The 16,115-nt window shown below is 36.0% G+C and overlaps 2 protein-coding genes across 2 annotated transcripts; both read left to right on the top strand.

Annotated features, from left to right (window-relative positions):
• Positions 1-3,058: 3,058 nt before the first annotated feature.
• Positions 3,059-7,944, top strand: LOC144445295 (histamine N-methyltransferase A-like). Its single transcript, XM_078134837.1, has 3 exons — positions 3,059-3,257; positions 6,607-6,921; positions 7,598-7,944. The coding sequence occupies exons 1-3, from the start codon at positions 3,059-3,061 to the stop codon at positions 7,942-7,944; spliced, it is 861 nt and encodes a 286-aa protein (XP_077990963.1).
• A 6,047-nt stretch (positions 7,945-13,991) lies between these two features.
• On the top strand, positions 13,992-15,226 carry LOC144445294 (histamine N-methyltransferase-like). Its single transcript, XM_078134835.1, has 2 exons — positions 13,992-14,334; positions 14,880-15,226. Exons 1-2 carry the CDS (start codon positions 13,992-13,994, stop codon positions 15,224-15,226), a joined length of 690 nt encoding a protein of 229 aa, XP_077990961.1.
• The last annotated feature ends 889 nt before the right edge of the window (positions 15,227-16,115 follow it).

The following is a 16,115-nucleotide window of genomic DNA, read 5'->3' as shown; positions in this document are numbered from 1 at the left end:
ACTCCATACCAAACCAATAAACATAACAGATTGTTAATATTTATCTGTCTGTCTGTCTGTCTGTCTGTCTGTCTGTGTGTGTGAGTGTACTACCAAAATAACTTAATAAAGACTTTGATGTGAACAAATAATATTCACGAAAAACAATGTAAAAATCAATAACGGAAAATCCTAATTTCAAAAAATGTAGATGTATGATCTTATTACATCTAAATTGATCAGATTGTACATATTTTTTATATTTTTTTAAAATTACACATACGAATGCACAGAGAGACAAAAAAATACAAGAACAAAAAACCCAAGCAAATTAATATTAACGAGTAAAACTAAACAGTAAGATGCAACATTTGCATGATAAAATGAAATGAAAATTAAAAAAACATGAATTTCAATATCTGTATACATGTACATACATTTTTATTGATATATTGCAGGCCTGTACACTATCAAACGAATGCGTACAGGTTCTATATACTCCCTCAAAAGTGTATATACAGAATCAGCGTAATAAGTAATACATGTATACACATGCCTGCATATACATGTATCGGTATACAATTAAATGTTCGGTATCATAGTCAAATATTTTCATTTCCTCATGTATGTTAAGTTTGTTTTTGTATGTTTATTATATATATATATATATATATATATATATATATATATATATATATATATATATATATATATATATTTATTTGTAATGTGGTCACAGGGTTTCTTGTGATATATCAAGCAGACAAAGCATAAAATAAACAAAATGGGGTTGTTGAACTTCAACTGATTGGATCAAAGATCCATGGTAACATTCTACAGTTTCAATCAATATTATCTAGCTTTGGGTTCCTCACAGAGAGTGATGTGCCTAGCTGTAACCAGAGCTAGCTAGCTAGAGGTGTTGGATGCCATGTTCAGTGGATGAACAGGTACTGATGGTAGCATATTAATGAGTTCTATTTGAAGAGCAGAATTTTCCTGGGTTTTTTTTGAAATTATATTTACATCTCTCTGAACATCTAAAATACACTTAAAAGGCGACCGTAGAGGTAATTACACTTGTTGTACAACCAATGGTTCTAGTGTGGTTGATTACATAATTGTTCAAGACTCCTTGTTTCCACCATGTTAGTAATTTTGTTGTTGATGACATTGATTATTCCGATCATTTCCCTATCCATCACGTTCCCCGAAAACACTTTCTTGTTCAGATACAGACGATACAGTATCTTGTCAACAATGGTACAAATATACATGGAAACCTGATCAGTCTGATGAATTCATGAGAAAAATACAAGATGAAGTATCTATGTCTTCAGCAAATAACAAATCACCAGGACCTGACGGTTTTGTTAATGCAATGTTTAAATGTAATGTTGTTGGAATTTCTAAGTATTTTTGTGATTTGTATAGTCACTGGTAACTTTCCTAAAGATTGATGACGTTAACAATTACTGGGGCATTTCACTATTGTCAGCCACAAGCAAAATCTTTACTAAAATTTTAAATAAACGTTCAGACAGAGGATTCTAAACTGCTAACTGAAACTCAAGCTGGTTTCCGTAAGGGATAATGTACAGTTGCCAGAAAGGCGTTAACTCAGATACAAATTGTGATAAAGAAACTAGGTGTATGTCCATGCATAATTTTTCAAATTATTTGACAGTTGTGTAGCACCTGTGCTCTGTTATGGATCTGAAATCTGGGGTTATGAATTCTCCCCAACAATAGAAAAAAAATCATCTCCGTTTTTGTAGGTTTTTATTAGGGGTCGGGAGCAGCACAATTACTGAAGCTATTTTGGGCGAGTGTGGCAGGGTCCTACTTTGCTGTACGTACATGAAAAGATGTGCACGACATATTGGCTTTAAAAGCTTTTACGTATGGATCGTTCTCGGTACCCTAGAGCTGCCTATGAAATGTTAAAGAAATTAGATGAGGCAGATAAAACCACTTGGGCTACACAAATTAAAGAGCTCTACTTGTTTAAGTATGGCTTTGGTTATGCTTGGTTTGAGCAACAGGTTGGTAATGTCGAATTATTCATGTCTATATTTCACCAAACATTAACTGATTGTTATCAACAAGAGTGGCACGATATAATTAATGAATCCCCAAGACTCAGGTTTTATGCTACATTTAAGTCTCAACTAGAACCTGAATTATATTTACAAAGTATCCCTATATCCAGGTATAAAATAGCATTAGCTAAATTCCGTTGTTCAAATCATACTTTAGCTATTGAGAGTGGAAGACATGTCGGTAAAGCTATCTCAGACAGGAAATGTATTTTCTTGTGAAAATGAAGGTCTAAATGTTCCTGATGATGAACTGCATGTTTTGTTATTTTGTCCTTTATACCAGTCTCTTAGAAAGGAACTAATACCAAATTATTTTATACAGTACCCAACACGAGCAAAAGCAATAACCCCACTTTCGACCAGAAATCAGCTTACACTGTTCGTCTATTTTTGTATTTAAAGCGTTCTTGCTCAGAGAGAAGACGCTATTATCTTTGTAATTTCTATTTTATTTGTGTTCCAAATGTTACTGTAATATTTTTCCTCTTTTCGTCGAATGATGGGTGGCGGCCCTATTCTTTTGAAATAAATTAAATTAAATTAAAAGGCACTTTTGTTCAGAAATAATATTTGAAAAGGTAAACATAAAAAAATAGAGATAGAGCTGCCCGAACGCAGTCACTCTACGCTTGGCTTGAACACTGAAACAGTAAGTTCATCATGTCGCCCTAGTACAGACATGGCACGGGTCGTTTCATTCATTGTGCATCAATTGTAGGCAAACATTATGAAATGTTTGAAGCATTAGAGGTCTATTCGAAAGTGCGGGATTAATTTTTTTTTTCAAGCCGAGCCATACATTGTAAGGGATTATGCCATACTACATAATCAATATTGACGAACATGCACGAATTTCCCGCCATATTTGCATGTACCATAGACGGCGGTGGTTGTGAGCTAGCCTCATTCCTATGACGGATGACGTCACATGCATATTATCTACAGGTATGTGCCTTCCCTAAAGTCACATATCAACCATGGCATCCAAAATGATTCCAATAATGTCGTCCCCTGCTCATTATCATCGCTCTTTGGTTGCGTACTATGGTTACACAGACAGGGCTGAGAAGACGTACAAAATCTGTTCAACTAAAATTCCTGAAACAGTTGTTACAGACCTGGCGAGAGATGTTGACCGATTTCGCTATCTTGGAGTTGGCAGTGGTATGGGTAGGTGTCCTTGGATACACATATATTGAATTATGCCTTATGGATTCAACTTTAAAACCCCACATGATCGATAACTATCCCCAGTTGATGACGTCAAAATCAGCCACAAGTAGTAGCTAGTAGCTAGAAAATTGCAAATACTGGGTACTCTTCGTTTTTGACCCATTGTCCTGTTCCTGGGAAGTTTAGTTTAAATTAGCTTATTTCAGTAAAATAACAAGTTCGACATCATATATATACAAAGAAAAACTGGTACAAACTGTTGAATTACTTGGATAACGCACAAAGTCAAGGACTTGTTTCTAGTGGGGTCCATATAGTGATTCAATAAAGTGACGGGATTGATATAGGTGTTTAATTATAAGGAAAACGTGGAGGCAAACAAACTAATAACGAATAAATTCGCTGTTTTCAGAATCCCTTAGTGTACTGGACAGATATGATTGGAATGCTTTTTAAAGGCATTTCTTTGTGATATATGTTTTATTCATGCTAGTAAATTGTTCCAGCCCTAAATGGCTTTAGCATAAAACGTGATATTAAGATATGCTTTAAGTGAAAATATAAATGTGCAAAACCCAATTTAAATGAGCGGGTGTTCACGGTACCTTTAACTGTTGGCTGATAATTGGATTTCTCCTTTAGTGAATTTCTACATCAGTGAATGTTGGCGTTGGATGACACGTACACGGTTCTCTGTGTATGAATTGGAATGTGCCAGTCGTCTTTAGCTCCCATAAGGGTACGGGAGATATTAAAAGGGGGATGTCTGTCTGTGTGTCTGTCTGTCCATCTGTGTGTGTGTGTGTGTATGTATGTATGTATGTATGTATGTATGTGTGTGTGTGTGTCTCTGTGTCATCATTTACTTAAAAACGGCTCCTTCAATTATAATGAAATTTGGAACAAATAATGTTTGGGGTAATGGCTAGACCTGATTAGTTTGTGAGCGAGATCTGTTCTTGTTAATTAGGGAAATTTGCATATCAATGAAATCAACTAATTAAGCAATATCTTAGACTGCATACATCAATTTCAATATATTTTAGTTATTCGTTAAACAACATACATTTGTCCTATACAATTTATTGTAGTGATGTACCTTTCAGTATTGATGAATAATTTGCATAATTAATTATTTTTGGTAATAAGCCTATATCTTAAGAAAGCATACTTCAATTTCAATATAATTTAGTTAACCATAAGGAAACGCATATGTCCTATAAAAGTTTATATTCAGTAATTAAACAGTATCATGCACTCTTCAAATTCGGTATAATTTGGCACATACATTAACTTAAGAAAGCATGCTTGTTCAGAAACAAATCCTGTTACCATAGTTTTTTTTAGTTTAATGAGTTATTTGCATAATTACTGATTCCCTTACGGGAGGCATACAGTTTAAATCTGGTTATGGGTGTTCGAATGTTATGTACGTTTTCCCAATGGTATGTTTGACCTTTGCATGCTTCTAGGTCAAGGTAGCTATTTTATGCTGTGAACATTCCAACGAAAATTTGAATGTGGATGCATTTGGTTTATTTCTGTGATAAAATCATGCAGTTCATGAATATATCGTCTTTGAATCTAAACCAGAATGCTATTCCTTTATTGTTTTAGCGAAAACAGGATCGTTGTTCGAATGTACAACATGAGGCAGCTAGTATATTTTGTTCACATGATTTTCTCTAATTTTCAATCCATTTTGTATGAATTTGCTTATTTCGACTTGTGTATGTTTTTCTTTTACGAGATTTTCATTATCCATGTTAGTGTTAGGACAGTATATTTAATTTGTTAAAAAGTTCTTTCCTTTCATTTTGATAGCCTGTACAGCATAGTAGAAAAAGATAAATAACAAAAAAAGTCAAGACGACTGTTGAAAGTCTACCATTGGGTGATAATTCTATAGATAGAAATTGAAATGTGCCAGTCATTTTTGTGTGTGTTCGAATATCACGCATGTTTTCGCTGTGGTATCTTTGAACTTTGCATGCTTCTAGGTCAAGATACGCTATTTCATGCTGTGAACATTTGGACGGGAATTTGAATGTGGATGCATTTGGTTTAGTTTTGTAATAAAATCATGCAGTTCTTGTTTTCTTAACTGCCATCATAGATCATGAATATATCGTTTCTAAATCTAACCCAGAATGTTATTTCTTTATTTTTTAGCGAAAAAGGATCGTTGTTGTCAATTTGAAAGATATAAAGGACCCGGCTTCATATGCCATGGCTATTTTATTACTAACATCATCAGCCAAACAGAACAGCGCAAAAATTAACAAAACAAAAAACACATCTCAGCTCGATCGCTCACTCAAAAGTATAATATTCGTTGTGTGGAACCACCTCTGTTTAACATGCACTCAAGACGCTTTACTTCTTCCGATAACCGTTGTCATCCCTAGCTTATTCTATAGTTAGAACCTGTAGAAAACTTGCATGACGAAATATGACGTAGGGTATGATGCGTTGTGACGTAGTTATGTTGACGATCAGTCATCATTGGCATTCATTAATTGAGGCAATTGACTTATCAATTGGGGACATTGACTTTTCATTTGGCTGTCCTTACTTATCATTTGACGGTCCTGACTTATCAATTGACAGTTCTGACTTGTCATTTGACAGTCCTGACTTATCAATTGACAGTTCTGACTTGTCATTTCAAGAACATGATTTGTCAATTGGCTAGTTTGACTTTTGACGTGAATTACGCGCCATATCTGGGGGCAAAACACAGGGGAAAGCAGGCATGTAATCGATCGATCGATCGATCGATTGCTTGATCGATCGATCGATCGACTGATTGATTGATTGATTGATTGATTGATTCATTCATTATTGATTTTTGTGGTTACATGAAACTCATTTTTTGTGTGATATTGATCAATTGACTGATTAATTTTTGTGGTGATATAAAACTTTTTTCCCTTTCTTTCCCTGTCTATTTTCCCTTTCAGTTGTGTATAATTCTCTCTTTATTGAGACATCTTGTCGATTCTTCTCATCTTAATTAAAACACCCCTAATCTTATTATTACCTGGGTGATCAATTGCCACGACAATTAAATTATCTCATATCCTTGGAGATTATCAAACCTGGCAAACTATTTTTGACATTTTCAACAAGATCGTTTTACATCAACAGAGATAAAGATTTCACCCTAATCTCTGACTGTGCAGCTGGCCTACAATAATCGTTCATACTATACAACGTATTTACTCCAAAGGACAGTGAAGAGAAATTCCAAATATTATTTTTAGAATGTAATAATTCCACTTGCCATTGTTATAAGCCAATCTCATGATCGTACGTATTTTAATGAATAAATATTCCTATCCAGGTATAGCTGATATAAAACTTCTAGTTCAACTGAGAAAGCGATATCCGAAAATCAAAGCAACAATTGTGGAGCCTTCACCTGCTATGATATCAGAGTTTAAGGAGAATATCATCAAAGAGGAGCTGGGACGTGAGGATGTAGAATTTGAATGGAAGAATATGACATTGGAAGACTACATGGAAAGTGAATCTAGCAAACAAAAATTCCATTGCATGCTTCTTACCACTGTTATGCCTTACATACAGGAACCGGCGGCAGCAATGAAATACCTGTACAATACATTGGCAACAAATGGAACTATTGCTATCTTTAATAGTTCAGGTATTTGTCATTCTTATTGTAATTTATGGTACATATCATTTGATCAAGTGTTACTCATGGCCATGTATTGCCCATTATTTGGGGTTTGGGATTAGGATTTATAAGCTAAAACAACACAATCCAGAAACAGTTCTTAAAATCAGGGATAAAATGATATGGTGGGCAAGAAGGAATTGAACCGGATTTCTTAATTTTAGGTATTCATCGGTTCAACCATATTCAGTAATTGCAATATGTTTATTAGTATGTGTTCCAAATGTATATTATGAGAATACTTAAATCGCTGTTGGAGAGAGAGAGAGAGAGAGAGAGAGAGAGAGAGAGAGAGAGAGAGAGAGAGAGAGAGAGAGAGAGAGAGAGAGAGAGAGAGAGAGAGAGAGAGAGAGAGAGAGAGAGAGAGAGAGAGAGAGAGAGAGAGAGAGAGAGAGAGAATATATATACGGGGTCTTGTCACTACGAGTATCGACAAAATCCACATTTCTCTTGTATTTTACAGCTAGGCAAATATCTATGAATAAGATTTAACATTTTGGATGTTTGACTTTTTTTAAGGACAGATTAAATGGTAAATAAATGCCCTACTTTCTAGTAGAATGTGTACAACTTGGCTTTTGTATGCCTAACACGATAAACCCCATTCACGTAATGTCAATTATGCATATGTTTCTGCTAACAGACAACAATGTATTCACTGGAATGGAGCAGCAATACCCATCCATGTACCCCGGTTTCAAGCTTGTCCCAACTGACAAAGTGGTGGCTCTGTTTAATGATATTGGAGCTGATGCCAGAGTATTTGAAATGAAGGCAGTGGTTGACATCACTTTGTGTCTGCACGAAAATTCAGAAGTTGGAAACTTGATGTTGGATATATTTACACATGTTGTGAATTTTAGAGAAACAGCACCTAAAGATTTGGTTGATGATGTCCTTCAGTTTCTTCAGAGCCCAAAACTAATGTCTCGTAAGGCAGATGATAGTTTATTTATCGCAAACAACGGACATGTTATAGTTATTCATTAAGCAGTGTTGATATTAGTCTTGTTTCAAGTGAGCCATTAACGGTCAAAATATATCTTCTAGGTTTGTGAAATTATAGTGTAATACTGTGTAAAACATCTTAATGTTTATGACAAATTCCATTCATGTATTGTGTTAGAGTCATGTGATTTTAATCTTTCAACATATCGAATCTATAAATAAAATATCACTTAATAATAAAAATGAAGATGATCAACCTACAAGAATTAGTTGTGAAATGTGTCAACAATCATTGAGTGAAAGGTCACACATGTCTGGTGAAAGAGCTGACAGGGGCAATGGAATCGGAATACCTGTACAAGGCGTTAGCAAAAAATACTGCCAATAGCACTGTGGCACAACTTTGCCTGGCTGTTGCTATGGGCATGGTCTTAATTTGACTACCCTTTCCAGTTTTCATACTTGCAATATAAACCATTTAGCCGTTGTTATGGGCGCGGTTCTGTTGGTAGGTATATGTGCCTACATTCTGTGAATATTTATTCACTAACCTACCCACCCCTGTTGCATACAGCTTCATCCACACATCCCCAAATGAATCCCCATGAAATTCCTGCCCAATCTGCTCATTAGTTTTGGAGTTATATATTTTTTGACCAAAATACACATTTTTTGACGAAATTTGTACATCACTGAAGGGACCATCATGTTATGAACCATCTTAATCTAAAAACCACTAAGAATATCCCATCAAATTTGAACCCAATCTGCTCAATAATTTTGGATATGTAGATTGTTTTACCAACAGGACACCTTTCAACCCCAATTTGCACGTCACTGATAGTATTATCATGTGATGAACAGTACTTAATCTACAAACTCTTAAGAATTATCTCACCAAATTTCAGACCGATCTGCCCAGTCCTTTTTTTTAAATATATAATCTGCCCAGTACTTTATGAGTTTAAGGTTTTTACCAAAAAAGACACAATTGTATACCTAATTTGCATATCAAAGAAGAAATCACCATGTCATGAACAATTCTTAATCTTAGCACCCCTATAAATGTTCCAATCAAATTTCACACTAGACCGACATCGCTAATTTAAAAAAAAATGTTTTCTATGTACCGATATCATCTACTGCGTAATAATACTCGAACATCTTAGTACTGTGCGCCCTCATCGATCACATAGGGCTAACCATTCGTTGATGTGTGTGTGACTTCGAAGCCTGAGCTATATTCATTCTTAACTTACTTCCATAACATATGTTGATAAAAGTATTCTTGAAAAATGTTAACAACGATATGTGCCTTCTGTGACATTACCATTACCTGCTGGATTTTTCAAATAGTAGATTGCATGGTGTATATTTCTTCAGCATTTTTATAAGCATAAACAATTACGTCATTGGCTCGTTTATAAGTTATAATACCAGGTTTGAGTTTAGTTAATTGAAAATGATGATTCAGTGTTCTTCATCAGTCAGTACAGTGAGTACCTGTGTGGAGTCATGATGGGTGAATGGTTAGCGTTACCGGCTTGGAATCTATACTATGGAGGTTCGAGGTTGGAGGTTCGAGCCCCTGTCGCTGCCTGCTGTTTGTTTCTCAGTGGCTAAAGTCCCTGGGCAAGATTGAGCCTCAGTCAACCCAGCTGTATAATTGGGGACCTGGTAGGATGTAGGTTGTAATGTGAAGGCTTTAATCCTATGCGCTCGAATAGCTGCAATGGGGAGTTGAGGAAGACTAAAGGGCCGTTATGCCGTTCTGATCCGAGCCAGGGTAATAATTGTAAAGTTCTTTTGAGTGGGAAATCGCTATATAAGAACCCAACATTATTATTATTTTTACCTTTTGATATACACCACAAAGATTACGCCCAAAGCGTATCAACTCAGCTTATAGGACACAAAGAATATAAAACTAAATACATGAATAAATAAATATCACATACATTGTTACAGTTGTATAAATGAACTTTTTTCCAACGGTTAAAGACCTCATGTAAGAATTTGCAGTATCAAGTGATACGAGTTTTATCCTCCTCCCTATCACATCATATCACTGCATCATGACTGACCGTCTCCAATTTTACACTTTCAGTGAAAAGTTCACCTTCGAAAATCAGCTAAATTGACCGCAAATTTCCAGCGTTTAAGATTACGAAAGTATCGGGAAGAATTTGCATATTTCCATGAAATGGTGGAACGAACAACAACAAAGACTCTTTCGGGATGGCACAAAATGCATTAGTAGGTGGCATGGTATATTTCGGTATATTTTAGAAATCGTCAAACCGTTAAATCCTTTACTACACTGTTGTTAAATGATGGATTTTGTTGCTCTCTTCTTGCTATTTTAACTTAAGCACAATTGCGATGCAACGTCACTTCGTATTTACCTTTAAACGTCATGCTGATTACAAGTTTGCTTCGACTCCTGTCAGAGGTACATGTAGTACGCTAACTTCAATCAAAAGAACTTCGTCATATTATTTACGTGACTGTGTAAACTTCACTCTGTGGAATGCAAGATCAATGGATAGTAAAGTCGGAGCATTATGTGCTTCGATTCTTTCAAATGGTACAGACATTTTTATGATTCGTGAATCCTGGATCACTGAGAGAAATCGAGCCTTAGTAGAAGCAAATTTTTCATCTTCCATCTCAGGCTATACGATATTGCAAGCACCGCGATGTCATCGCAAGGGTGGTGGTATAACATTGATAACAAGATCTAATTTAATGCCTAAGAAGAACAAGTCCGATAAGTTTAAATCTTTTGAGGTAATGGACGTGAACATCCGTTTGGGTAGTTCTGACCTTCGTATTGTGATTATTTACCGCCCGCCATATTCTGCGAAGCATAAATTCACCGAGAAAGTCTTTTTCTCGGAATTCGTCATTTTAATGGAATGCCTGTTACTCGCACCTGGTCGCTTACTAATAGCAGGTGGTGAGTTTAATATCCATGTTGATGATGGAAATGACAGTTGCTCTCGTCAATTCAATGATCTTATTCAATCTCTCAGTCTTAATCAACACGTAGTTGGGAGTACACGTCAGAATGGTTATACTTTAGACCTTGTACTGACCCGTTCCTCTGAACCATGGCTAGGAAACTTCATGATAGACAATAAAATGCCATCTGACCACGCTGCAGTTCACTTTAAGTCTATGATCACTCGCCCACCTCCAACAAGAATAATCAGGGAACAGCGCAACTTAATGAACATTAATGTACTGGAACTTCAACACACTCTCGCAAACACACTAAATTCTACAAAGTCGACGTCGATTCAGGAGGTAAATGAGCTGACAGAACTTTACAACTCTACATTGAAGAGCTTGTTTGACACGCACACTCCTACCATACAGAGATCTGTCATGCAGAAACCCCGTGCTGAATGGTTTACACAAGATCTATTGACTGAATGCAGGACTTTAAGATCACTTGAACAAAAGTGGCTGCTTTCTAAACTTGAAATTGATAGACAGAAAAGCTGGCAATGAAGAGAGAGTCATTTTATCGAAGTAAAATCGAAAATGCAAGTACTAGGGAACTTTTCAGAGTTGTTGATGACATATCTTGTTCAAAGAAATCCGCATCGGATATTCTCCCAAATAACCTTGAATTATCTAAATTACCAGTTGCTTTTGCAAATTTTTTTGAACAGAAAATAATAGATATTCGTGCAAGACTCCAAAGTACTAGGTATTTTAATGTTGAGCCAATTTCGTCTCAGAACTCGCTTTGTGTTCTTGAACCTTTGTGTCTTGATGATGTAATTTCTATTATTAGTAAAATGCCTTCTAAGACATGTCAGTTAGATCCACTTCCAACACAGCTGGTTAAGGCATGTGTAAATGAATTGGCCCCAGTGTTGCTTCATATTGTAAATTCATTGTTTTCCTCTGGTGTTTTCCCTACTGACTGCAAAACAGCCATTGTTCGTCCGCTCATTAAGTAAACTGGTCTTGATTTTAATATAATGAACAACTATCGACCTGTATCTAATTGCAGTTTCCTTGACAAGTTTTTGGAGAAATGTGCCTTTTTTCGTTTAAATCGTTATTTGTCTGATAACTCATTATATGGTCGTTTTCAGTCTGCTTATCGTGATGGGCATGGCACCGAGACTACACTTTTACGTATGCTAAATGATGTCATGCTTGCTCTCGATAAGCATCATAATGTCAGTCTAGTTCTTTTGGATTTGTCAGCTGCATTCGACACCATCGACCATAACATTCTCTTTGGCAGGCTGTGTTCCCGTTTTGGCATACAAGGGACTGCTTACATTGGTTTGAATCCTTTTTGAAAGGTAGAACGCAACAAGTGTCTGTTAAGTCGATGATGTCGGATGAACGCATCGGATGAACGATCATCCATTACATAATACGAGAAAGAGTGTTGGAATCAGGCTGAATCCTTTCTCTATTAAAGATCATGGAAACAACCTTCTAAAACGTATGGTGACAGGGCTTTCAGTGTGTATGCTCCTAAACTGTGGAATAGTTTACCGCTTGAGCTTCGACTACTTGAGAAAATTGCTCCTTTCAAGAAGAGTCTTAAAACGTATATTTTCCGACAATGCTATTGCTGATGTGTTTAAATTTTGTTTTTAGAGACGCTTTTAAATTACTCATTGTGTTCTTATGCTAGATTTTTGTTGTTGTTGCTTTTTTGCTAGTCTTTCTTATTTTGTAATGTTCAGACCGCTGAGACATGTTTGTGTAGTGGTCTTTAAACAATAAATTATTATTATTAAACTGCGCAACGTGCCTGAAATGACTACCAAATGTAGGCCACAGCGCCAACTTCTTGACCTCGATGACGTCAATTTAGTGACAGCCTTTATTCACTGTCGACTATGGCATCCAAAATGATTCCAATAATGTCGTCCCCTGCTCATTACCATAACTCTTTGGCTACCTACTTTGGTTACACAGACAGGGCTGAGAAGACATACGAAATATGTTCAACTGAAATTCCTGAAACAGTTATTACAGCCCTGGCGCGAGATGTTGACGAATTTTACTATCTGGGAGTTGGCGCGGCAGTGGTATGGGTAGGTGTCATGAGATACACATATGTTGAACTATGCCTACTAAGCCCATTATGAATCAGAAAGCCACACATGTTGATGACATCAAATCAACCGCATGTATTAGTAGCTACAAAATTACAAAGATTGGGTGTTCTTCGTATCTTGGAATAATTATACTGTGAGTATAATTACTCCAAGTTCGTATAAAATATGACTTGGCTGTGTGCATTCATTTGCGCAGGTCACTGACGACCCTTCTTTCCAAAGTGTCCAGGTGTTCATTGTTTGCGATGTGTTTTGGTAGGACGTATCACAGTCTGATGGTGTCTGGAAAGACAAACGTCTGATAATAAGGTAGTCTAGAATGGGGCCGTTGTTCTGGGGCCAAGGTCATATCTTTAACCTTGGGTGAATAGGGTCTTGTTTAATGGCACAATACGGAGCCGTGGAGTAACATAAATGGTCTTTCCTAATGGCACAATATGGCTTGAAGGCGTTCTTTATTAACCTCCATAAAATATTCAGTATACATGTATCAGGGCCGATCATGTAGGACTACATATCAATGTGAATTCAATAGGATTTCTTCAACCGCGGTTGAATAGTTATTAGGTCCTTGTCTAATGGCACAATATGGTACTGTATATGGTACTGTATATGGTACTTGCATGCAATATTCAGTATGCATGTATCAGCGATGTCATGTAGGACTATAAATGTGAATATCATATAGGACTTGACATAACCGAATGACTATTAACACTGTCATACACTGAAAATTACATATTTATTCCTATGTTAAATGGTATACGATTACCTTCGGCAGAATGCGGCAGTGATTATTTCAATACTGAAACTGTAAATGTTGTGTATAGGTAATTTTGAAGCTGTGCAGCTGGCCTACAATAATCGTTCATACTATACAACGTATTTACTCCAAAGGACAGTGAAGACAAAATGTGTTAGAAATATTGTTTTTAGAATGTAATTATTTAACTTGCCACTGTTATAAGCCAATCTCATGATCGTTTTTTAATGAATAAACATTCCTATCCAGGTATAACTGATATTAAGCTTCTAGTTCAACTGAGAAAGCGATATCCGAAAATCAAAGCAACAATTGTGGAGCCTTCACCTGCTATGATATCAGAGTTTAAGGAGAATGTCATCAAAGAGGAGTCGGGACTTGAGGATGTAGAATTTGAATGGAAGAATATGACATTAGAAGACTACATGGAAAGTGAATCCAGCAACCAAACTTTCCATTGCATGCTTCTTACCACTGTTATGCCTTACATACAGGAACCAGCGGCAGCAATGAAATACCTGTACAATGCATTGACAACAAATGGAACTCTTGCTATCTTTAATAGTTCAGGTATTTGTCATTTTGATTGTAATTCATGGTACATATCATTTGATCAAGTATTTCTTATGGCCTTGTATGGCCTATCATTTAGGGTTTGGGTATCCTGTTTGAAGCGGACATAGTGTAGTATATTTTTTACCTGGTAATTCTGGTAAAGCTACTCAACTTGCCATAATATTTACCCGACAAAGTTTATTTGTTATTACTAGTTTGTGGTTGTTAGAATTAATGTTTATGCTTAAACTTGTTATGTGAAATATGGCAGACAAACGGTGTCTTGTCATTACAAGTATTGACACAATCCGTATTTCATTCGTATTTTACAGCTCGACACATATTTAAGAATGATAAGACTTCATTTTCCAAAGCTTTATTTCAATAAATTTGTAAATTTTGAATGTTTGACCATTTTCAGCACAGGACGATTCGAAGTAAGACTATCGGAAAAGAAATCCCACACTTTCTAGTAGAATGCATTCCACTTAGCTTGTGTATGTCGTAACATGATAAACCCATTGCAATAATGTCAACCAAGCATATTTTTCCGCCAACAGAAAAAGATATATTCACTGGAATGGAGCAGCAATACCCAGGCATGGTCCCCGGTTTCAAGATTGTTCCAACTGACAAATTGGTGGCTTTATTTCATGATATTGGAGCCAGTGTCACAGTAGTTGAAATGGAGGCAGTGGTTGACATCACTTTGTGTCTGCAAGAAAATTCAGAAGTTGGAAGCTTGATTTTGGATATGTTCACACAGGTTGTGAATTTTAGAGAAACAGCACCTAAATATTTGGTTGATGATGTCCTTCAGTTTCTTCAGAGCCCAAAACTGATGTCTCGTAAAACAGATGATGGCATATTTATCAAAAACAACAGAGATGTTATAATTATTCATTAGGCAGGCTTGATTGAAATATATTTTCTGGGTTGATGACATTATAAAGTAATACTGGGTAAACCATACTAATGTTTATGACAAATTCCATTCATGCATTGGTGTTAGAGTTATGTGATTTTAATATTTCAACCTGTCAAACCAGTTTTTGGGGGTTATGTCTTCGACCGTAGAAGGCTTGTTCTTCATGTATTTGCCAGAATTAGATGTCATTTATGCCAATACTTTTCTACATTCAGCCAAGGAAAATATGAGTGACTTAAGGGGGGCTCTATCACTAGTCGTCTAGCGACTCGTAGTGACAACCCTTAGTCACGAGTAAAAAGTATTTTTTTCCCAAAAGAGAACTTGTGTTATCAGACAAGTGATCTATATCTCGAAATATATAGAATTGAGACATTGTAATGGTTAAGGCGGACTGACCATTACTACTTTCAAGATTGTAGTTCTAGGTGGCTTGTAGTGACAAGACCAAAATTTATGAGTGTCCTTAACAAAAGGGAAACCTGTTCAATCATAATATATTTCATGATGTGATCTTTTGTTTATCGTATCACTGTGAGTGCAGTTTCCGTAACGTGACACGAGTCTTTAGACGTTACGGAAACTGTATGAATATTATAGAAATATCTCCAAGTTTACACTTTCAGTGAAAAGTTTACCTTCGAAAATCTGCCAAAGTGAATGAAAATTGCCAGCGTTGAAAATTACGTATGTATCGAGAGAAAATTGGCGTATTTCCATAAAATGGTGGAAAAAAAATGAAAAAGACACTTTCGGGATGACACAAAACGCGTCTCAGTGGATTAAACTGTAGAAAATTATGCTATATTATTAATTGTCAAACCGTTAAACCCCTTACACACAAGAGTAAATCACTGACTTTAATTTG

This window comes from Glandiceps talaboti, chromosome 14 (genome assembly GCF_964340395.1).
Source record: "Glandiceps talaboti chromosome 14, keGlaTala1.1, whole genome shotgun sequence".
Taxonomy (NCBI): domain Eukaryota; kingdom Metazoa; phylum Hemichordata; class Enteropneusta; family Spengelidae; genus Glandiceps; species Glandiceps talaboti.
The sequence above is the reverse complement of the archived record's forward strand: the minus strand, read 5'-3'. Positions and strand labels throughout refer to the sequence as shown.